The following is a 25600-nucleotide window of genomic DNA, read 5'->3' as shown; positions in this document are numbered from 1 at the left end:
ATTGAAACTTGCGTTATCGAATATTTTCCTTCTTCTTATGAGAAAACATTTGCTCCGCACATGCTCGAGACGGCATCGGTCGTGTGGATTCCCTTCCACAAACATTCCTATTTTTTTCACTTTTGTTTTGTCATGCTTCTGTTTCATTTCTTTTATTATTCGAAAAAATGTATTCCCAGTTTCTAATTTATCTCACCCCGTCTAGGTTAACTTTCATTTACGAATTTTTCTACTTTCATATTCTTTTAACGTTATCTCCCTGTTTGGCTTTCATTTCAAATATAATATTTAAATTTTCTGCGCTTTCATTCGCTTCATCTGTTCACCGCCCGCTGATCCAAAATGCAAGATGTGGTTTCTCACCAACGTTGGCTCGCTTTTACTCTTGTTTTGGCAGTTAGTTAAAAATAATTTAAAAACAGAATCCAAAATACTAAATATACATTATTGTTGTATACATTTTATTGTAAGCGGGGGGCGCGGTGAAAATCATGATTGAAAACTGGGCCACGAATACTGGAAGGTTGAGAAACGCTGGTTTAATTCCTAATGCATCCACTCGGCACATTTTAATTTTTTAATTTTATGACGGAGAATTAAAAATTTTATAATAATTTTCCTAAATTATATGCATCTATTCAAACATATACATTGTTTTGGTAAAAAAAAGTCATGCATTCTAGGGTAAAGTCAAATTGCCATTGGTGACAAAAGCCATTTCAACTGAACCATCTAGACATAACAGAATATATAATAAGCTATGAGCTATGGTTATAAGAAAAAAACTACAATTGATAGATTTTAATAATATAATAATTTATACAGATAACCAAGTTTATAGATTATAAACTTGGAAAATTTATAATCTATAAATAGATGTGCCAATATATTTTTTAGAGGTATAGATTTATCTATATCTGATATGATTTATCTGTAAGCATACCTTGAGGTGATCCAAGTGTATGATCTCTTGATGGTCCAAAGTAATCTTCTCCAATATGGCGTACCCAGTCCATATCGTCTTTCAGCAAGTCGTTGGTTACATCAGCGCGTTGTACTAAAGCGTTTGGTGCTGTAGCAGAAAATAAAAATTATTTTAATCTTATTAAATGAGGCTATTTTATAGTAGATTTATAAGTGGTGTCTAATTAGAGCTGTATGTAATTGAGTTAGTTGAAAATGTGGTTTTAATCGCCATAAATGTAAATAGTGTACTATTGAAATCAAGCTTGAATTTAAACATGCAATTAAATTTCATAAGTTAAATACTAAATTTAGTGATGTTTCCTAAAGATTTTGTCGTAGCTCTAAATAAACTAATGTTTTTAATCAATTTATATTGAAATCCTATCAACAAATAATTTGTGTCTTTTAAATCAAGATTTTGTTTAAAGATTTGCTTTCTTTCATCTTCTTTCTTCATAAAATGAGTTGTTTCTTTTCTTCTATGTTTTTATGGTTTTATGGGTTTTTTAAAGTTTAAGAAAACTGTCGGTAAGTAATACTTTTCTTTGCATAAATTGATTATCTAACACAGAAATGTTATCGACTTTATCAGAAAAAAAGATGTTCTTCGTCATTTGCTGCAGAAGATGCTGTTATCTGCTTTATTTTTTTCAATGATCAAGGGTCAAATTATGAAACTGAATGCAATTGGTGAAAAGGTAGCTACAGTTTGGAAAATGTCTTTAATAATTAATCCGTTGTTTAGAACAAATTGTTTCTTTTTTTTATGTTTTTGCTATATTTTTCTCGTTACTTCAATCTAATCTTAAGATCATTTCTGACATAAAACCAAAATTATTTTCTAATTCAAAAATTTATCATTTGACTTTCATTCGTGGATTCGAATAAAGTATATCATCAGATGCCTGATCTTTTAACAGTTCTAATCTTTTTAACAGTTCCGTTGGAGGTTCTTAGGTTGGAAATTTAATTTTACAATGACGAACAAAAATGTTTGAAATTAAATTTCAAACAATTCTTTTATAATGAAATTTGAAAATAAGGAATGGCGACGATTTTTAATTATTTATAATCTTACCGTAGAATTGTCTAGTGTTTGGATCGAAAGGTGCACGCACGTTTTCCCATAGGCAGTCTTCTGTTTCAAAGTCACAGTATCCTAGAAAGGAAAAAAGAATTGTTGGAATATCTGCTAATTGACTTTTAAAAACATAATATATTGTTAAGAGCTTAGCGACAAACTTGGCGACCATTGGGCGACTTGGCAACAAATTTGGTGACTTTGTCGCCAAAATAGATTATACACGAAATATTAAGAATTTTCCCGATCCGTCCAGTAGGAACTGAGTTACGCCTCGAACGTTCCTGATTGGTTGAGAGGCTTCTAGCCGCGCCTCCTGAGACCTATAAAAGGGGCAGCCGCAGCTGCCAGGATCGTCGTGAACCAGAGAGTAGTCGGAATCGACGGTAAAGAACTGGCCTTCCAGAGCTAAGCGGAGTAGCGACGGAGTGAAGCTAGTGCTGAACTAAGCTGTGCTCTACTGTCTGCAGTAGAGTCTTGTTGTATGCTGCTGTTGTTGCTGCACGTCTCGGCTGAAGATAATCGTCTTTTATGCTGTATATAGTTGCCGTCTTTGTGCTGTCCTGTGTGTCTTCGTGTAAATAAACGTCGATGTTTTATTTTCTACTTCCGCCTGCTGATTGAGTGTTCTCCACACCATATAACTCCCACTATCCAAACGAACCCCGGAAATTTTCGTAACAATATAAAAGGCAAGAAAAAACTTTTTTTTTTCAGTTTATCTTAATATTATTCTTACATGGAATTTTGGATTACGCGAAATTCAATTTAAGATGAATATTGTATCAAATAATTAATAATGAATTGAAAATGTTGTGATTATATATAGGATTACACTATAATCTTAGTCCAATAGCTAATTTCCAAACCATTTGAAACAGACACTCAATAAGAAAAATACTTTAAATGACATGCATAATTATATTTTGTTATTATTCTTTGGAGTCAATAAATACATGTTACAACATGAAGTATGCGTTTGTCTGTAACTGTTCATAAATTAGCTATTATTAGAGTAAGATTATATAAACATTCTATGTATGCATATAAAAAAATCAAATTATTTTTCTTTTTAAATTCTTTTGCGGTGCATTTTCAAACAAAACTTATGATTTTTTTCAATTAATTATTTTATTATAAATCCTTTTTGAGTTTAACATAAATATAATGATACATTGCTGAGCGCTAAGAACATTATATTTATCGCATGATTTCAGATCCTGCCAATGGATATAAATTTTAATTTACCATTACTAAATGATATAAATAAGTTAAATTCTAAAACAATTGTACTTTTAAATTTTATTTTTAAAATAAAATCATAATATTTCTTGAGATTTTAATAAATATTTAATATTTCCATTTGCTTTTCACAGGAATTTTTCAGTATATCTATTATTTTTGTAAGTGATTAAAAAGATTCTAAAAATTATTATTAAAATGCAGGGACTATTCATTAATATACACTTTAATAAGCTATTTTAATCACTATTTATTTTATTCCCTATTACTATAGAAAATTTCCTAATTTTTATTTCATGGAAAAAAAAAAACTTTATATCCTGCTTTAGGAAAAAAAAAATCATACCTTGATCTGGACAAACTCCGTTACTTATTAAAATGTCATCAATAGCCACTTGACCGTAACCACGACTTCCAACATTCACTTCAAATACAACCTGTCAAGTATTAAAAATTATTTAAATTCATTTTGTGAATGAAAGAAGAATCAAAAAATTTGGAGACATTTTATTAAAATGTTATATTACTGTGCTTTTCAAAAATAATTTTCCTTCGCATATTTAAAAAATTTAATGAATTGAATAGTGCAAAGAAATTCTTCGTGAATTTCTATATAAATTTAAATACTTAAATATTCTAAGCAATATATATCTTTCGGTAACACTTGCTGAATACGATTCTTGCAACAAATTAATTCCTTAAAACAGCTGTTACTTTTACTGAGAATGATATTTCAGTGTGAAACTACAGAAAGATATTTTAGAATAAACTAGATCGTTTTAAATCATGGTTAAATAACTAGGAAACGTATTACTGAAATAAATTATGACCAACCGAAATGATAGTAAAGCATTAAATGAAGATTTAGAGTATTCGTTTTGCTATTACATTCTGTAGGCACTTGGAAGACATATTTACAGTGGCACAATACCACTACAATATTTTATTTCAGATAGGTTATCATTATTATTAACAAATTATGATCATATTTTTGTCTGCCATATTCTGTTGTTCTGATTTATTTACTGTTCTGTTAAGAATTCATTCAAATTGGCTATATATCTGCTCCTGTTCTTTCTGAAATTATTTTTTATTAACCACAACATGGATGTGTCAAATAAAGATTCCTAATCTATCCTGCCGTGTCTCAACAATTTTTCGAATGTGCAGAATTTTCAATTATATTGAATCAAAAGCGTACGACGCTTGATGATCTCGGGATTTCGACTCTGTCTAGATTATGCTCCGATATCTTACAAAGTGATTTAAAGAACCGTTTCTTAAAGGTTTGTTTTCCGCCAAGAATGTTTCAGTAACATAATAGCCATGTTGAAATATATACCTCTCTCACCTTGAAAGTTCTTCAAAAGTAAATTTAGGGCTTTTCTGTGATGGTATTAACAACAACTATGATTTACTCAATAATATGCCAAGTATGGGCAAATTTTTGTGTGCGCAGAATTTCAAATTATATGGAATCAAACGTTTTCTACTCTCCACCATGTCATGATTTCAATCCTACATAGATTATGCTCCAATACCTACAAAGTGACTTTAAGAACCGTCTCTTAATGTTTGTTCTCCGCAGAGAATGTTTCAGTAACATAATAGCCATGTTGAAATATATACCTCTCTCACCTTGAAAGTTCTTCAAAAGTAAATTTAGGGTTTTTCTGTGATGGTATTAACAAAAACTATGATTTACTCAATAATATGCCAAGTATGGGCAAATTTTTGTGTGCGCAGAATTTCAAATTATATGGAATCAAACGTTTTCTACTCTCCACCATGTCATGATTTCAATCCTACATAGATTATGCTCCAATACCTACAAAGTGACTTAAGAACCGTCTCTTAATGCTTGTTCTCCGCAGAGAATGTTTCAGTAACATAATAGCCATGTTGAAATATATACCTCTCTCACTTTGGAATTTCTTGGAAAGTAAGTATAGAGGTTTTCTATGATGCCAAATGCAACAATTTGGACCTGATCAAGTAAATGACAAGTTTGGACAACTTCTTGAGTATGCGGAGTATCAGGCTTTATGGAATCAAACGCCGACCTGTTTATTCTCCGCGAAGAATGTTCTTGGAAGTTCTTGAAAAGGAAATGTAGGGATTTTCTGTGATCTTATTAACAACAAATTAAATTCACTCATTAAATTGTCAAGCCTTCGCAACTTTGTGTGTGTGCTGAAATTCAAGTTATATAGAATCATAGGCAAACATACTCGACCTAATCAGAATTTCTAATTCATCTACATTATGCTCCAAACTGACTCTAAAAGCCGTCTATTACTCTTTGTTTTCCGCAAAGAATTCTTCAGAAATATATAACTTTATTAAAATATGCGAATCTCTCAATGAATGTACGGGAAATAATGGAGGAAAGTAATTGTACAGATGATATATCATATAAAACAAAATTAAGAATTTTATGATCAGTGTACCGATTTGTATATTTATTGATGATTTTAAATTCATGCCAAAAGTATAATTTTTTTTAAATCTTACCTGCCAAGAGAGTGACTTGGATATCACAGTAAAGCGAGCTCCATGCCACAGAAGACCTTGACTAATAGTAACACTCCACTGAGGATCTGAAAGTCCATTGTCTGTAGACAAGTAAGTGTTCAGAGATAATGTACTGACATTATAGATGTGGTAGTAGAATGTGACGCAACTTCCGACAGTAAGAGATTGTTTTGGACTGTAAATTCTAGCACTTTGGGACGATCCCACTGGAGTTTCGTTAAAACCGATGTACAAATAGCTTCCTGCAATAACATCAACAAAATATTTGAATATTTGAATGAATATATAAGTAATTGAATAATTTTTAAAGTAAATTCAGCAATAATAATTCTAATTCTTCGTGTACTAGAAGCTGAAGATGATTACCTTCAATGGATTGAGTCGTATGATCCGGCATTCGATATAATGTGTCATTGTCTTCTCCGCTCTTTACATCCCAATTTACAGCATTATTTGAATCTTGAGTATATCCACACATATTATCGTCGTCATCGAAAGTACACATTTCTGTCAAATAAATTAAATTACAAGCGTAAGTCTAATTATTTGAAAAATTTAATAAATGATACGAATTATTCAAAAAAATATTATTTAAATATTAAAATATTACTTACTTGAGGGAGGACAAGATCCTCCAAAAGCTGTAATGTCATCTAATGCTATAACTCCTGTTTTCAATTTGCCGACGAATTTCAACTATATATAAAAAAATATGATTTTAGTATTTAAATATTTTATAGTAATTAAGCATTTAAAAATATCACAAATCAGCAATATTGGTCTTCCCAAAACTTTCTCTCATACTCTCTAATAAAAGTATTATTTCAGAGAACGTTTTGCATGGCATTGGTGTACAATAGTCAAGAAACATTAACCTTTGGCGTGAATTTAACAATTTTACCAGATCTATTGAGCGAAACTTCGCGAGTTATTTGGCGATTAATCGATTTGGCGATTGACTTGCGTTTAATAGTAGCAGAATATTGAATTTGGGGTTTAAGCTTGTTTTTCCCAACTGATTGAAACAAACCAATTGACACAGAATTACACTTGTACTCACAAAATCCCTTACCAAATTTGATATATTTAAGTTATTGCGTTTTCGAATTATCGCGTTTACATGTTTCAGAAAGTACAGACAGACAGATGGTCAACGTTTCATGGATTTGGATCAAAACTTGACAGGAGTCTACACTACAGATGTTAAATCTGTGTACGAAATTTTATCTATCTAGCTCTTTTCATTTAGTAATTATCGTGTTAACTTTATTCGAACAGATGGACAGATGGACTTTCTTTGAACAGAATTTACTCAAAATTTGATAGAAATCTTCAAATTTGGTGTAAAAATCGCATATCAAATTTTCACCGTCAAAGCGATTTTGAGTTATCTTTGTCACAGCGATAGACTGATAGACATTCTCCAAAAGTGTGTTTTAACGTAGAGTTAAAACGTTAACGTTAGAGAACTAAAACGTGTAGATTCGTCAAAATCTGGAGTTTTAATTTTTTGACGATTACTATACTTTCTCTATACTACGTATAGGAGAAATTGGAAGTACAAAATTTGAATATTAATGTGAGTTAATATATCTGTTAAATATATTTGCTTTATTTCTTATATTTTTTATAATGATGCGATGCTAATAACACTAATTTCAAATTTTATGACTTCTTCGTCCAATTTTTCTTTCAATTTCTTTGTCCTTTGACGAAATTTCTTGAAAATATAAGGCATGAAATTCGATAAAAGTATCGATATTCGATAAAAGTATACTCGAGTAAAGCTGATAAAAAAAATCTCCGAACATATAAAAGGCTAAAAAGCTGAAAACTATGCATACCGCTAAATCATGCTTTTGATAATATAAAATAAAGAAGAAAATCCCTTTTATCAAAAACTCTGGAGGTCAAACCAAAATCAAAAAATCCCGAGTGTAGAAAAAGTGCTATAATGAAATGAAACTACAATACAAAGTAGAAAATATTACATGCAAAATTGTTGTTAAAACGATACCTTTGTTAATGCACTATAAAGTTAAAACAAATAATTTGTTATCGAAATCTGAAATTTTAAAAATATTGAGGTGCTGTAAGCTTTGCTATAAAGAATTGAAGATACAATGGGTATAATAGGAAAGAAACTTCCGAGCCGTTGATTAAAATTTTATATTAAGAATATATATTAAGAACGTGTTTAAAATTAAATTTAATTGTAGTATCACTTTCAGCCTGTCATATTTTTGTTTAGACGTCGGAATTCGATTTAAATAAACGGAGGGTTTTTTTTTCTTTTCTAGAACATTATTAACATATAACTGGTTACTCCGATCCGCTCGAAGGCACATGGAAAAAATATGAATGATTTAACACTGGCGAGAACTGTGTTTGAGTCTTAAGGGCCGTCACCGGTCACGGTACAAGCCTTCCCTTGGGAAGTATGTCATGTCATCGATGAAAGGTAGCTGACTCCCACCTTTTTCTAAACCCACTAGGGCTGTGAGAACCAACCACCATACCTGAACACCTCATCCTCAATTAAGAGGGCCTCCAAGGGGAGCTAGGAAAATATTAAGACTTTTTTTAAGAGCATTATTCAGTTTCATTTTTTATCTGTATTCTTATTACCATTATTAAGCTCTTTGAATTGTAAAACAAAAACAAATTGTAAGTTTCAGATAAAACTAAACAATTAAAACAAGAATGTAAATTTTCAAATCTTAATGTATATATATATCAGCTTTCCTCATTAAAAAGTCGAACCAAAGATTAATTCACCTTGGGTGAAATTTTGCTGCTCTTGATGTGAACATAGGCATGCCTCCATTTGTAACCATAATTGCCTTCTCTTTTCCAGAAACTGACGTATTCCGTTTGCCACCAATTGGAATTATGTTCTGCTCGAAGTTCCAGACTGCAAAACAAAAACAATTTTTAAAAAACTTCAAGTCACGTTCAAGTCTTCAAGTTTAAAAAAAAACTTCAAGTCACGTTCAAGTCTTCAAGTTTAAAAAAAAAAAACTTCAAGTCACGTTCAAGTCTTCAAGTTTAAAAAAAAAACTTCAAGTCACGTTCAAGTCTTCAAGTTTAAAAAAAAACTTCAAGTCACGTTCAAGTCTTCAAGTTTAAAAAAAAACTTCAAGTCACGTTCAAGTCTTCAAGTTTAAAAAAAAAACTTCAAGTCACGTTCAAGTCTTCAAGTTTAAAAAAAAAACTTCAAGTCACGTTCAAGTCTTCAAATTTTAAAAAAAAACTTCAAGTCACGTTCAAGTCTTCAAGTTTTAAAAAAAACTTCAAGTCACGTTCAAGTCTTCAAGTTTTAAAAAAAACTTCAAGTCACTATCTGTCAACATGCATTTTTTTTTTCAAGTTACTTACCATATTATCCACATAAATCTGATAAATTTTGTTTCAATCTCAAACTTAACAGATCACAGAATTGATGTACAGAATTTGATAATGATGAAAATTATTATCCACGCAGTATCATCAACAATATACTAGAACAATTCTTTTAAACCGTAACTGTATTTCCTATTTGAATATAAAGTTATACTATATTTGGTTATGGAAGAATCCCAAATACTGATAGAAGTGCTACAAATCCTCTTTATAATTATAACCATGCGATTCACTGGAAAAAGAGGTGTCCTAATGAATTGGATTTTACACGTGTTTAAGTGTCTTGCGTCCATTTCAATGTTGTAAATAAACTGTTATTATGTTCAAATTAGAAGTTTTGTTTTAAAAGGCACAACACGCAATCGTGACATTTTCTTCTGACAAAATCGAGGTAGTTCTTGATTTTTCAATCACTTTAAAATGTAAACATTTGGATTTACAATAACAACAATTTTGTTTTCTTACTTTGTTTTGAAAATATTTTACAGTATATTTTACAGCAATACTTTTCATTGCTTTAGTTTCTGCAATTACATAAATTTAAATCCATGTTATCTTCGTTATATAATAAAGTGTAAATACAGTACACTCCCGATTATCCGCGGAATTGGGTGGCGCGGCCGCCGCGGATAACAAAAATCGCGGATAATCCGAAAAAAGCTAAAAACGGGTATAGCAAAAGAGAAAACAGTCATTCCAACTTTGAAAAATCGTTTTATGTACAATAAAACGTAAAATAAACAGCAGGAAATGTTTAACTAAAGGTTAATATTTTAGTATATCACTCAAAACTAACCTAAAATGCATTTTGTTAATAAAAACGGAAAAGTGCTTTGTACTTACGAGAGGCGTCAAGGATACACAGAAAAATCAATACATATGTACTGTTTTAATACTGTAATGTATTATGTAATTACAAAAGCATAACTGTAAAACTACACCTTTTTGAAGAAATCAGTCATTTGTGTTTACTTCTTGCTTTGGAAGCATTTTCTCTTTGCTTGGAAACAAAAAAAAAAAACTTAGTGCGGAAGGCGCGGATAATCGGGAGTCTACTGTATTTTAAAATAATATAAATGCAGAAAAATCGAGCAACATTTCATGACAGCCATGGCTAGGTCTAAAAGTTCGGATTCTTTCATTTTTTCTTTTCCAAAATTCACAATTAGATTACAGAATTATGCTGACGCAGGGATTATACACCCAAGATTAATTATTATGATCCCAGTTATGATTATTTCCTCCAAATTTATAAAATATCTCAACTTTCGATAAAATGATCGGAGTTATCATGGTTTTTTAGTCATAAGTAAAAATTTAAAAAAAAATAGATTAGCAAGATAATAATTTTATAAAAACTTCACCACCAAAGAATTCCCCATCCAAGTTTTTCGGTTCTTAAACCAGTAAAAAAATCTTTTTGAAAAAAAAGCAGTTAAAATATTTAATTTAAATACTTTTAAGCGATATGTCATATTCTAAATAAATTATACAAAATAGATATTTTTTATTTTGTTCAATTCTATAACCTATATCCCCATTCTCATCCGAAAACAAAATTGTTGGCGTTTTGATAGCCCAAACAAGCCCTAGCGCGTCCCCGTTTAGTATTTAAAAATATAAATTATTTTTAAATACTTGATTAATTAATTCAGTCATTTCCATTTTTAATTTATGTTCTAAATTTTGGCATTGGGTATCCAATAAATTCTCACCTGTTTGTCCCGTCAACATTTATGAAATACCAGAAGCTGACGCAGAAGTTACCAACCCATTCTTGTTCTGCTGAGTTACTGGTCAACGTTCCTTCTTTGATGGCAATGTCATCTCCCTGTAGGTAAACATATCGTCCTGCAGAAAAACGCGAACATGAGACTTTTATTCTTTTTGTTATATTTTTTAAAAAAATTAAAATAAGAAAGAATGTTTCAAGAGAAAAGCGATATCAGGTAACAAATTAAAAAAAATACTATTTAAAATGATTTACTTAAAAATAATTTATAATTCATAAATAATTCATATTTAAAAAATCGGAGACTCAAGTTTGTATAGATGATTTATGGATTTCATCTATCAGATATTTATCAGATTTTTCGATGTTGAGAAACAGCAGTTTGAAATAGTTCTTTTATATTTGCCGAATAACTCTATTTATACATTTTTTTCCAAATATAGTTATTAAGTTTGCTTGTTATTTTTTAATCTTTAAATTTGGAAAATTATTTTTATTGAATTATTATAGTAAAAAATAAAGAATAATTATTTTTATAGTAAGACGAAAAAAGTTTAAAGAATCATGTGTACAATTTATGAAATCAACATTAAGTTGTATCTTTAAAAGCTAGAACTGTATTTCATTTCCATAATTAAATTTTACAGCTTTAAAAATATAATTAGAAATAATATCTTACAATTATAAAATAATAAGAGGGAAAAATAGAAAGATTCTCTTTCCAATCCTAAATTGTTGAGACTACATTATTTGAAAATTTATTCATATAATATCAATAAACATTGCTTAGCAAAAATAGTCATGTTGGAGTATGTTTACAACATACAAATACTTTTTTAAGAAAAAAAATTACGAATTAAAAAAAATAATATCCAATAACAGGGACATCTCCTAGAACTATCGTAATCTGGTGAGACTTGGTTTAGAAATTTCTGTAGAATTCTTTTTGTAAATATATAATTGTAATTAAATTTTCAAAATAAAAAAAAATATTATCCATATTTTATTTCCTGTTACTATGTATAAGCTAAATTAAATGAATTATATTTTAAGTAATATTTAATTTTTCATAATTATAATTAAAAGATTTTTAATTATGAAAATGGTGAAATTATTAATGATACTAAATATGAAAATGATGCAAATTTATTGACAGGCCGTAAATAAATATCATTTTAATTAAATTCGCTTATAAAATTTATATAACCAAGTTAAATATTTATAAATCAGTAGAAACATTGCCAGATTAGACATAATTAATTTCTACTTTTAAACTGATAAATATGCTAATATGTTTTTTTCTTGAAACAAGAAAAAAACGTACTTGCACTATTTTCAAAATAAACAGTTCAAACATAAAATAATTTATTGCCAAATTATTAGTTTAAAAACTATGATTAAGTTACGGTTCAACAAAAATTTTTAAAAAATCAAATTTAAACTAAAACTAAAATAATTTAACTAAATTTTTAAATGTTACATTAAATGTTAAATGTTATTTTAAAGAATTATTTTTTCTAAAAATCAATTTTTTTTATTAGAGTTTTAGAATAAATCAAATTTTCCTTCTGGTCAATTTAATTCTAATTAGTCTATTCTATTATTTATTTTTATGATAGAAAAATGATTTCAATAATATTTTTCATAATTAAGGAGAAATAGGAAAACTGTAACAAAAAAAAAAGGTTCTGAAAGTTATTTGTTCTCACCCATATAGTTTCCATATGTGTGATCGAATTTCGGCATTTTATCTTTGATTTTCTTGACATCACTGATTTGCCACTTTAATTTACCGCTGTTAGGTTTCCATAAACAAAAATTGTTGTCGTCAAAATTACAGGTCAGGCTTGTTACTACAAAAAATAAGAAAAAGAATTAAAACAAATATAATTGAAGCCATTTCTAGAGCAATTTTATACACATTTTACATTAATTAAAATTATTTCATCCTAATAATTCGACCAGTTATTATTTTTTCAGACAATATGCTCAAAAATGATGCTGTATTTAAAAAGGATATTTATAAAATTTCGTCCATAGAATATAAATTCAACATCGACGTAGAACTCCCTGAATCTTAAAAAATAAAATTAAAAAAATTACAAAATTATATCCTTTTGTCAACACGATAATTCAAAAGCACTATGGGCTAGATGAATGAAGTTTGGTATGTTATCCTAACATTAAATTTGTTGATTTCTATCAAATTTTGAATAAATTCCACTAAAGAGAAATCTGTCTGTCTCTTCATCCGTATACATGTACATATGATATCTTAAAACCGCAAGGAACTAGATAAATTTACTGCATAATTTTATCAAAAGAAAAAGTATAAGTGTGTTAAAAGTTACGCAAAATCCGTTGAAGGGTGACCAGACGTTTGTCTGTTTATTCGTATGGATATGAAGACGATAATTCAAAAATGCGAATTTCACAAAATCGCAAATTGTATCAAAAATTGAACCCAATCTGTTGAAAGGAAAACGTTCAAATTCCGTAGTAGGTTTTCCTCATTAAACTACAGCTCTCAAAATGCAATATTTTAAGTTGTAACATGCGATTTTGGAATGAGTGAGAGCGGGAGAGTGTGGTCTTGTAAATTTGCAGTGACTTCAGGGTTCTTGTCATCTTCCATATCACCGTTATTCCAAAGATACGTTCAGGAGATACAGATTTTTGTAAATAGAATAGAAAATAATTATATGAATATACAAAAAAAATATTGCGCTTGCTCGTCACAATTGCTTGTTTAAACTCATCATTAAATCAATGTGCAATTCTAAAAAAATTATAAGTAATGCTTGAACACTTCTATTGTTCCACTAATTCTTAGCTCAATCAATAAGACAACACATTCCCGATCTAACAGCGTCGTATAACTAAGCAACAGAACCGCGAGTGTATTCTCACCGAATCTTTCTCAAATATTCTCTAATAAATGTACTTGTGTGGTATTAATAAAAGCCATTGGTGAACAATAGTTACGAAGAACCTAAAATATATGTAAAGAATTTCCCATACTTGCTTATTAATTCTAATGATTTAACTTTTTTACCTTTTCATATACGAAATATACAGGGTGTTTATAAAGTCTCGGACCCATTTTGATGTTTAATAACTCATAAAATAATGAAGATATAAACAAACTTATGGCATTTATCGATGGAATAACTCATATATTTTCCTTTTCAGGTTTGAATATTTTTACTTTTGTAAATATCGTCTGCGCGTGTGGTTAATTTCAGATAATTTCATTTTCCAGTCTAAATATCTGTACTTTTCTAAATATCGTCTGCTTATTAATTGCATTTTTCTCTCTTTTGTTTTTGGCAACTATTGCTATGTTATGTTTACTTTTGATGTGTTTGTTCTATGTAGTACTTTTGTATGTGATGTTTTATTCGAGCGGATATTAATGAGAATGCATACACCACAAGAGAAAGCACAGATTTTATGGTGGTTCATAGAAACGAAATCGATAGTGCAAGCACAGAGAAATTTCAGAATTTACCAAAAAGATCCTCCAACGTTTTCAGGAGGAGAGTGTCGAACATTGATGACCTAAAAGCCAGAATTACAACCGCAATAGGCTCTGTGAATGCCGACATGCTTGCCGCTACCTGGCGTGAAATTGACTATCGAATTGATATTCTCCGTGCGACGAAGGGGGCACACGTGAAAGTTCATTGACAAGGGTCATGAAACTTTTTGAGTCTATTTAACCATTTATGTTATTAATTTTAGTCTATCTTTATTATTTTATGAGTTATTAAGCATCAAAATGGGTCCGGGACTAAATAAACACCCTGTATATTGAGAAAGTGTTGTGCGCACTTTGACGATTAATCGATAGGATTCAGTTAATACACAAACACCAGAAAATTGAATGTGTATTTTGGAACATGGAAGAACTGGCAGCTGAGATATCAACGAGAAGTAGCACTGCTCGTGAAACTGGGACAATAACAAACCATAGATTCTACATATTCTTTACGAAATCTTTGATCTGTATTTATACAAGATGCAGGCACTTCACCACTTATTAAGGACAGATGCAGAAGAAAATCTAAACTTTGCCATATAGGCTGACACAAATTGAAGAAGGCTCACAATAGCTGCTGAATGTTAAATGGACTGATGAAACCCATTTTCCATCGCACTGTGATGTTAATACATAAAATAGTCAAATATGATCAACGTCAAATCCTTGTGAGTATTCAACCAAATACCTTCGTCCTGGCTTAGGGGTAGCGCGTCTTCCCCTGTGATCTGGGCGTCCAGGGTTCGGGTATGGTTGTTCTTTCCCTGTGTTCTATCTGTGAGGTGTGTGAAAGAGCCTCCCTGTAAAAAGGGGTTGTGCAAGCGAATGTGTGAGTGTCATCTTCATATGATCTAGAAGTCAAACTTCTGCCCTCGTGTGCTCAGGGGTCTTTGCCCTCATAAGCTACTTCACCCCTCTTTCCCCGATCTCTTGGATTTGGTTTGAATTGGTGTTCCATCCAAGGGGAATAAGCAACAACAATATTTTGTGGATTCTAAGATCTCTGCTTCTTTATACAACTCTTTATCTATTTGCTGTCGCAATAACTTGAGTTTTATTTAAAGTTTTTATCAGTTGCTCCACATCTGAGTAATTAAACTGAATACAACTGTTTCTGTTTCATGATGATTTCATTGCTGCACCACCTTTCAGTGATAAAGCGGAGACGACATCATCATCCTCATTCAACCAGATCACTGTAATCTTCTCATGTGTTTGTCTGGTGTGGTTTCACAACGCATGTCATTCTTAGCTTTTTTTGTGTGTGTGTGTGTGAAGACTTTTGTCTTACATCAGACTATAAAAACTTGTATAGTCACTACAGAACGGTTTGTCACCTGTTATCAATTCATGCAGACTGGTACTCCATCCCAGCTTTGCGCGTAAGTCAAAACGCTCACTGAAGATCGAATGATAAGTCAAGGTCGTAAGTTTAAGTTGACCTTACGATCACCATATCTGACTCCGGCAATTTTTTTTATTATGAGGACACTTGGTCTCATATGTACTAGGGCTTCCCAGCTACATTGGTGAAACTGAAAAGTGCCATTCGTTGGAACATCGGTGGCATCAATGGCGACATGCTACACTCTTCTGTAATAGGCTTAATGACCCGTCTCATTTGCTTAATAATTAGTGGCGCGGTCATGTTGAGTATCTTTTACATTAAAATAAATGTACTGGGTCGTGTTACTATGATCTAATTCTTTGTCTGTTTGTGTTTTCTGATTTGCATTAAATGTCTCAGTATGGCTAGTAAAAGCTCTCTTTCCGTTATTTTTGAAATAATTTTTTTATTCTTGGGAAAAAAATATGACGAATTTATGGGGCAATCTGTATAGGTCCAAATTTTGAAAAGCATTTATAATTTTAATCATAAAGCTATAAGTAAAAATCCTTGATGAAATCATTTAATTTTCTTATGGATATAAATATGAAGAATTACTCTTATGTATAAGAACGGAGAGACAGATTTCTTAAAATAAATATGACCTGTCGACCAAACATTCTTAAACAAACCCTTTGACTAAAATCTACAATTTTGTTGTCAAATACCAGATACCAAATTTTCTCCTTTATATTCTTTTAGTCCATAAATTTTCTTGTTCACTAACAGATTGGGAGACAAACATAATTGATTTGAAATGATGCGTCATTCGAATGCAAGAAGTCAACTTTTTTAAGTTTACAAGGTTTTAGATTTTCTCTGTATATTTCTTACACGAGGAAATACAAAATTTTTAGATAATGGTTATAACTTAAAATAAAAACGACTGAAACTATGACATCAAATTTATTTTTAAATTAAAAAAGTGAAAAAGTATTACATTGTTAGTTTATCTACTTTAGTTTAATTAAATAGTAGAAAATCTAAACTAAATTTGATGTTAGTTTTCCAACATGTGTATGAAACTCATTTACTTAAAGTAAAAAAGTCATAATAAAACAGCCTTATAATGGTACTGGCATTTTTTAAATTGTAATCATGGTAAAATAAGCAGATATTTAATATGAAATTCTTGAAAATGCCACGAATTTTCTTTTTATAAATTTATAGAGACAAAGACTTACTTGGCATTTCTGTTGTCGTGATGGCTGGCGTTGGGGTAGGAGGAGCTAAAAGAAAGTACTTCTTGTTAAAAAGGAACCAAAACTTAAATTTAAGACAAAGAATTTTACTTAGAGGTATAGGCGAGTTTTAAACATACCTATGCATGGCTCTTCTTTCACCGTAATGTCGTCGACTGCTATAAAAGCACGGGGTCCTGAACCTCTAGTAGCACGGAAATACAACTGATACGTCGTTCCTTGATTTCCAGGAACATCTAAGGCTTTTTTTGTCCATCCATTGCCAGTTTTGTCTACTGTACTGAAAACTTCCTCTATATTGTATTTCATATCTTTATCCGTATTGTCCAAGGTGGCTTTACCAATGCCCAGTGTGGATGAATCTGTAAAAAGAGTATAAAATTAAACATTTGTTAGAAAATTTCACTTGCAGTTTCTGAATAAATGTTTTCTATTCATCTATAATTTAATTTATTATTTTTTTATAAAACAAATTATAATCTTAACAAATTTATAGACTGCTTAATATATTGCCTGCATATTATTTTGTATAAATATATTTCTAAGCTTTGGTACAACCACCAAAGAGTTGCAGCAGTCTTGAGTCAGCAGTCACCCACCAAGAGTCAGCACTTTTTGTTGTTACTTCAGAGTTAATTTTCACATATAGAAACCAAAATCTTCTGTCTTCCTAGAAAAATGGTCTCTGCCAATTTTTATATTATATTTGAATACAAGGGATCGTCTTTAAGGGGAAAATTGACTCTAATAAGACACTTCTGCAAAATATTCATTTAGGGTTTTGAATTTTTTAAGCATATGTATTAAAATAAAAATGCATCAAATATCTTTAAAAGTTTCTATATAACGAAATACATTATTTTCAAAAAAGTAAAAAAAGTATAATTTTTACAAAGTTGAAAATATTCCAGACGACTAAATTTTTAATTTTTTTTAATAATTTATTCCTTATTACCCTTTATTAATTTATTTGGAATAAAACTGAGTATGATTTTTTGTAATTCCAATTAAATGTTAATTTTCTAAAAATATATTTATATAAGCCCACTTAATTTTCATAAGAATTTTATGTTTTCTGAACTAAAACTTACTTTTAAAAAACTAAACTAAAAATGAAAATTAGGTTAAAATTAAAGATAAAAATTAGGAAATTAATTAAGATTTAAATTAGATTAAGAGATATCATTACATATATATAAATTGATTATTTCTCACCTTGGCCATTCAAATGGTAATAAAATGTAACGCATGAAACTGCTTTAATAGGTACTTCCAAAATTTCGCTCATTAAAACTGCTTGTTGATTCTCTTTTAAACTGGGCGATGTCATGTCGGCGTAGATGTACATTCCTGCAAAATCAACAACAAAAATTATCCAAAGCCTTTATTTTACAGAAAAAAAAATCAACTGAGGAAAGTGTGATAGTAAAATTTTATCGATAATTAAAATTATATACAGAATTACTGATTTTTTATGAAATTGTTAGTTTACCATTTTCAACGCTGTTGTCCGCTGGCGTTCGATCCACAAACTGGTTGTTCACGACTCTTCCCGTGCCCAGCAGCCATGCAAAATCGGATGTTTCGTTCAAAAAGTAACTGCAATAATTGTTGTTGAAGTTGCATTCTGCTGTCTTTCCGCATGCGCTGTTTTTTATTTCGATATCATCCAGCGCCATCTCGTAATCGCTTCGAGGTCCCTTTTCAGCTTGGAATATAATCTGTAAGAAAAATATAAACAGTTAAGATAATTTTCAACCCTCAAAATAAACATATATAATCCTGGTAAAAACATAGTAGGTATTTCTAAGATTTTAACATACCATTAGAATTTTAGGACTTCCTTTTGATTTAATTCAGTTATATTTGCGCTTGTTTAGATGGGATTTCTATTTTGGAATGAACTCTCTAATTTTAAACCATTGGCAGATGAGTAGGACGGTACTTGTTACTAGCCCCCTCTGCATAGAAGAGAGACGGGGAGCATTTGGATAAAATGGTTTTGTGGCGAATTGGTATGAGTGAGGATATAACCTGCTACCTTGTGGTTCGCAGCCCAGTAACATGACCACGATACAAAAGCAATTGCTCAGGTAGCTGTTAACTGGCTTATACGCTTTCACCACAGACTCTCCCTCCAGTGAGTCGGAGGTGAGACGAACGATATGGTTGTTGAGTGGTGATGTTTTAGCTGTTGATTCTAATGTGCCTGTACCCATTTGAGTAACGCCAAGCGTTATGGCGAGCGTGTGTGGGTGAGTGGTTGCTGATGCTGTTGCGCCAGGTGAGTCTGGCGACTTTGGTTGCTGCGTCAAGTAAGTCTGCGTTAAGTGACAGCGCCACAACAGCTGTACGAAGGTTGAAGATTCATCGTCCGAGGTCACCAATGTGGGGATTGTGATGAGCGAGGATATAACCTGCTACCTTGTGGTTCGCAGCCCAGTAACATGACCACGATACAAAAGCAATTGCTCAGGTAGCTGTTAACTGGCTTATAAGTTTTCACCACAGTTTTAACGTGAATCTGATCTGCGTACACAAGAATTCTTCGGGTGAATCGAGTTTCATACCTAGTGACCTCCAGTTCCAAAAGCAAGACCTTCCTAATAGGCCATAGCGCCTACAGGGTTAGGGTTTAACAACATTAAATAAGTCCAGAAGAATTTTGTTTTACAGATCATTTCAGTTATTTCTCTCTTACTTCAACAAATCGTTATAATTTAAATTGTTGTATAGCGAGAGGCCATTAGTTCGATATATTTATATAGATGTAATTATCAAAGACTTTAAAAAATAACGCGCAAAAAAGGAACTGAAGTGAAATAAGTGGTATTGTATTCCCCTCGACATTGTCATATTCTTGTATAAATGCGTATGCGTTGTATTGAATACAAATTTTGAAATATTTTCCCCTTGAGCGATTAAGTCAAAATTTGACTTTAGCATATGATTTTTGTATCATCGACAATTATGATATAAAAATCATATACTACAATTCCCCTAATTAATTTCTTGCATTTTATAGTAATAATGTTTACATACTTATGAATAGTCAGATCGATATTTAGTGAACTCATTGGCAGATCTAAGGTAAAATTAGCTATTTGGTAAAAAATTATTCCAAAATTCTTCATCTATTTTTTTTTTTTTTTTTTTACATTTTTGATTATTTTTCATATGCTTTCGGGCGGACTGAGAGAATTGAGGAAATGGATTTTGTCATAAATTTAACATAAATATATATTTGAACTAAAGATCGCATATCAAATTTCATCCATTCATTTTCTACTTTTTTGGATAATCATACTCATAAGCAGATAGACAAATAAATAGCATAGTACTGAACATTTCATCTTTAACACGTCATTTCAGCACGCTTCAGTTACATAAATTCAGATAAACAAAATTAAAAACTTTCATAAGAAATTACAAATAGTGATTTGAATTAACACAGATTAGAAATTACTTACTTGAAGAGATTTATTTTCGTCAATTGTCACCTGTCCATAGTGCCAGAATTTTCCAACATCTCTAGTTGCTGACCATTGCAGAGTTTCTTTGCCCTTTCGCCTAGTGAGTACACTGATTTTTCCCGTAGATAGGCCAGGCCTGTAGTACCAAAATGTGACGCAATGAGGGCCCCAACGTCTGTCGAACAGAGGGCTGACAAGACTGGTCTTTTCTTCAGCTTTTGCTCCGTCACTGGCAACTGCTTGCAGGTAATATCCTTAAAAAATGGAGAAAATCTTCAATTTAAAGTAAAGAGTCATCATATATGAGTTTACTAACAAATCTTAAAGAATAAATCATTTTTAAATGATTTAAAATCTATAGGTGCTGAAAGGGGTTTTGCATGATTTTGTTAAAATTATGCTAATCTTGAATTAAATAGGGTGAATGATTCAAATATTGTTAAATTAGCACGAGGAAAGACAATGAATAGGAACTAAGAAAATACAGTATCCAAAAAATTTCAATGCATTAATTTAATAATTATTATTTTATTTCATTTTGCCCAAAATGTTTTAGTTCGCCGCCAATCTAACGCAAATTATTAAAATGATTTTCAGATCAACAAGAGAAGAAAGAATGTTTCTGATTCGCATGAAAAAACTTTTTGAGAGAACTGAATTTTCACCAATTCTGATTTCTTTCTGCTGCGCATGCGCTGAGATAAAGCGCAGTCTGTTTCTTCCATGACGAGCACTTAATTAGAATTTCTATCCCAGAGATTATAAATAGAGTATTAAATGTTTTTCCATCCTGTGACAATTTTTCGCAATTTCACATATTCAAAACTAAACGTAAAAATTAAGAAATAATTGTTAAAAAAAATCTAAAAATTACTGTATTGTAAAACTTTTTCTTAAATAAATATAAAAATAACTTCCCTCCATGAATATTTATTCAGCCGAAATTCCTTAAATCTCTATATATAAAAGTAAGGAATGTATGAAAAGTATTTCAAAAAAATTATTTAGAAATTAAATTGCATTTAAAATTAATTTCAAATTAATAATGACTTTATTAAGATTTCTTTATTAAGTACTTCAAGACATCAAATAAAAAAACCAATTATAAAATTAATAAAGTATTTAATTTTTAAAAAGCATAATTAAACTATACCAAAGCGAATCATTTCTCAATTTGGACAAAAAAATTCTCGTGTTTAGAATGTAGATTTGTGTGTCTCTCGGATCTTGGAAAAGCTCGTATTATATTTCCCGCCACTAATGGGAATTAATTCGATAAGTGAATATAAAAGAAACTAACCACTATTCCTTTTCCTCCATAGTTTTGTTTTCACAAAATTATCTATTATTATCGTAATTATCGTATCAAAATTATCGTGTTGACGATAATTTTGTTTTCACAAAATTATCGTCAATACGAAATTTCAATCAATCCATAAATCAAATCAACTAATACAATAATTCAGACAATAATTAATATATTAATTAATCTCAGTTACATGATATTATTATTTTATTACTTATTCGAATGATAAGTGGCAACAAAATGTTGCAACAATTCAGAAAATGAAAATTTATTTTAATCGTTTGACAAAATAATTAATCTGTTGATTATTGCAAATGGCAACTTTTTATTAATATAGATGATTATTTGTGTAAAGCAAAAATTTAGAATTATTTTAAGATGGAAGTCAAATTTAAATGCAAAAGATTTATTCTTTTTTTTTTTTTTGTCAAAGGAGTTTAATAAGATTATTTAAAGGTAAACTTTTATTTATGATATTCATTAAATTAGTGTATTTAGATTGTAAAATAAACGAAACATTTCCTTTTTATATTTGTGATATATAACGAACTAGTATTTACAACAATATTTAGTTGCTACTTTAAACCAAGTATATATAAATATTACCATTTTTGAGATCAATTTCTCATGTTAAAAATGCAGTTTTATTATTGACTTCATCATTAAACAAAGCAGATATATGAAGCAGAAAAAAATTTCATAAAATTTCTTATCAAATAATCAAGATAATTCAAATTACTTGCGCAGAACATAGATAACTAGTTACAGAAGAATTTCTATATTATGCCGTCAAATGCATCCTCTGTGCCTATTAGTAAATACAAAGGCAATTTCTCAACTATTTACAGAGAGTCTGAAGTATTTCTTACCGACATCGGTCATTGTGGTGTGATCTTGCGACGGTCCCTTTGGTAATTTCACTCCCCTTTGCCACGAATATTTTCCCTGTGAGCTTGCCTCGATTTTCCATCCACACAGGCTGCTTTCGAAGTCGCATAGTTCTGAAATGAAAATGAATTAAGCTGAAATATTCTGAAAATGAATTAAATGAATAAAACGGAAAATATGATTTGCCCATATAAGATAAAAAGAAAGGGGTAAATAGCAGAGAAAAAAGATATTTCCCAATTTCAGAAACTAACTTACGGCGTCTAGAAAGGAGGGAATTTATACCAATTATTTAAAAAGAAATTAAATTTTTAGTTTCAGTTTTAGTTTCACAGCTATAGGGGAAGACTGGATCGATGCCAGCACATAACTGATGAAACTTTCATTCAAGAATTTATCATTTCTTTCCGTTTTAATTTAAATATTTCTGTTATTAGCATCAGTAGAAAACTGAAGAAACTAAAAAAAAAAATCTTTCGTTTTCAAAAAATACAGATCTAAATTTAATACAATAAAATTGGGCTTATTTGAATTCGACGATAGTTTTATTTTTTTTTCTTTTATTTACATAATGTTAAAATATCGTTTGTAATTTGAATTCATTTTGATTAAATCGAAGTCAGAATTAAAAATTAGGGAAAAGAAATAATCGTTTGTATTTGTGACTCGTGATTTATTTTTTTAAAACACTTAATTCATTTGTGCACAATATAGTTGATGGAAAAACAAAATATTTACTACCTTTGCATAAATTGCTTTGTTTATAATGAAAGCTTTATAGTATATCTGTTGTATGATTTATATTGCATAAAATTTACATGTAATTATTATTATTTTATTTATTAAAACTATTTATTGCCTTTTATGAATAATAAAAGACAATATTTTATCGAAATAATTAAAAATAAATATTTACAGTTATTTATAGTATGAAAATTGACGTTTTCTTTAAATATACTTATTTTCAAACACAGTTTTTCTTATTTCCCATTTTTTATAAATTTAAATTTAAAATAAGTTATAAATTATATTAAAATTAATCCAACTCTACTGTTTTTTTTAAGGTTTTTAAATTATTTCTGATTTTTAATGATTGGTGAAATTATAAATAAAGTCTATACATTGCAAAAATATAAAATATTTCCAAGTAGAAAATATATTCAAAGAAGTTAAAATATTTTATAAGATTTATTCTGTTTTGATATTCAATCAGATGAAGACTGGAGCTGATTTCTAATATGACAAATTTATCTTACCAACTCCAGCGCAGGCTCCTAAGTTCAGCATTATTTCATCAATTGCAATATCCCCGGCGAATCCATTGCCACCTTCAGCTTCTATTTCAATCTGAAATAATTTGCATAAATCTACATTAATTTTTCTGCACTAATAATTTTTTATGATTATTGTTATGATAAAACTAAGAGTTGAACTATGAATATATGTCATTATTTTAAGATAATATGCAGTGTGTCCGCTGAGTTGGTCCAATAACTAATTTCTAAAGTATTAGATACAGACATTAACTATCGACTGGAAAAATGTTTTAAATGACAGAAAGAATTAGCTTTAATGTGTTTGAGTTATTTATAGTGTTTTGAAAAAACTTAAGAATTCTAACTTTTCTTCTGTCCCTCAACACTAGAACGTCCGTCGGCGTCGATTGGACATTTAAGGGTAATCGAAATCCCTAACGTCCTTGTGTCACTCCTATCCATCATATTATAAAATTATAACCATTCTGAAACATGCTATAAAAAAAATCCCATTGTTTTCAAAACTAAAGTTGACCGAATCGTAATTTTTAATTTAAATAGGAGCCTTATACAAATTTATTTTAAGAAACAATTTTAAAACTAATACAATAATGTACAATTAAAATTTACAAACGATATCTTAAGATTTCGCTCAAAACTATGAATTTAGACTCAAAATTCCCCTAATTCAGTGATTTTAATCATTTTATAACTCATTTCACAAGAATAAAAGATCATTATTCACAGAAGAATGATTATTTTTTTTAATTTCAGCTGTTACAATATCAAAAGCATTTTACTAAATATTATTAATATGGCTAAAAACTTGTATGAAAAGTTAGATTACCTTACCTTTTTAGATGCTTATTGGCTCAAACAACATAAAATAAATCATTTTTTCAACTGGGCCTCCAACGGTTTAGAAATAAGATATTAGACTACGGATTATTAGCAGAAAATGCCGAACAATACTGTTATGATATCTTCCCGATATTGGCCGACATTCAGAACATCGAACAATATCGTGGAAATATCGTATATCTTGTGTTAATAGGGCGATTATAGTGGCTATCCTGATATATTTTCTTCCATTAAAAGTTTTGGCTTTCAGAATAGCTATTATCTTTCTCGTTCCCAAGGCTAATCCAATATTAATAATTTTGGAAATTTAATCACGGATAATGTTTAAAAATCTTTACCCTGTAATCTCCTTCGGTGACATTCAAAGTGTCTTTGAATTGCAGCCACTTGTCAGGTTGGGTTCCGCGTCTTCTCCAGATAACTTGTCTGCCAAGCGGGTTCTTCTCGTCTTGCATGGGCACCAAAATGACTCTCAGTTCGCCAACGTGGGCTCCGAACATGTGGTAGTAAAATGAGAAGCAACCAGCATCAGGGTGGAAAGAAGTGACCACAGCGGATTTAATTCTTGCTATTTTTTCATTGTTCGATTGAGTGCCTTCGTAGGAACTAACGTAAATGTACTGGCCTGTAAAAATAAAGATGAAATATTTTTCAAAATTCAATAATTCGAATTTTATGTAGAATATCCTCATATTTGCATTTCAATCTATAAGCAGACGTTCTATATA

The 25600-nt window shown here is 30.1% G+C and overlaps 1 protein-coding gene across 2 annotated transcripts in view; it reads right to left on the bottom strand.

Annotated features, from left to right (window-relative positions):
- LOC129975025 (MAM and LDL-receptor class A domain-containing protein 1-like) overlaps positions 1-25600 on the bottom strand; it is a 170514-nt gene that overhangs the window by 107898 nt on the left and 37016 nt on the right. For both annotated transcript variants that reach the window (XM_056087888.1, XM_056087889.1), the window contains exons 14-30: positions 25211-25497; positions 24012-24102; positions 22737-22868; positions 20559-20815; positions 18581-18809; positions 18304-18438; positions 17208-17450; positions 17071-17115; positions 12668-12811; positions 10942-11077; positions 8603-8738; positions 6439-6520; positions 6191-6331; positions 5804-6066; positions 3636-3726; positions 2045-2125; positions 944-1072 (exon numbers count right to left, since the gene is read on the bottom strand). In XM_056087888.1, the coding sequence (XP_055943863.1) occupies positions 944-1072; positions 2045-2125; positions 3636-3726; positions 5804-6066; positions 6191-6331; positions 6439-6520; positions 8603-8738; positions 10942-11077; positions 12668-12811; positions 17071-17115; positions 17208-17450; positions 18304-18438; positions 18581-18809; positions 20559-20815; positions 22737-22868; positions 24012-24102; positions 25211-25497 (2622 nt within the window). The remainder of the gene's footprint in view (positions 1-943; positions 1073-2044; positions 2126-3635; positions 3727-5803; positions 6067-6190; positions 6332-6438; positions 6521-8602; positions 8739-10941; positions 11078-12667; positions 12812-17070; positions 17116-17207; positions 17451-18303; positions 18439-18580; positions 18810-20558; positions 20816-22736; positions 22869-24011; positions 24103-25210; positions 25498-25600) is intronic.

This window comes from Argiope bruennichi, chromosome 7 (assembly GCF_947563725.1).
Source record: "Argiope bruennichi chromosome 7, qqArgBrue1.1, whole genome shotgun sequence".
Classification (NCBI taxonomy): Eukaryota; Metazoa; Arthropoda; class Arachnida; order Araneae; family Araneidae; genus Argiope; species Argiope bruennichi.
This window is presented reverse-complemented; position numbering and strand designations above follow the sequence as displayed.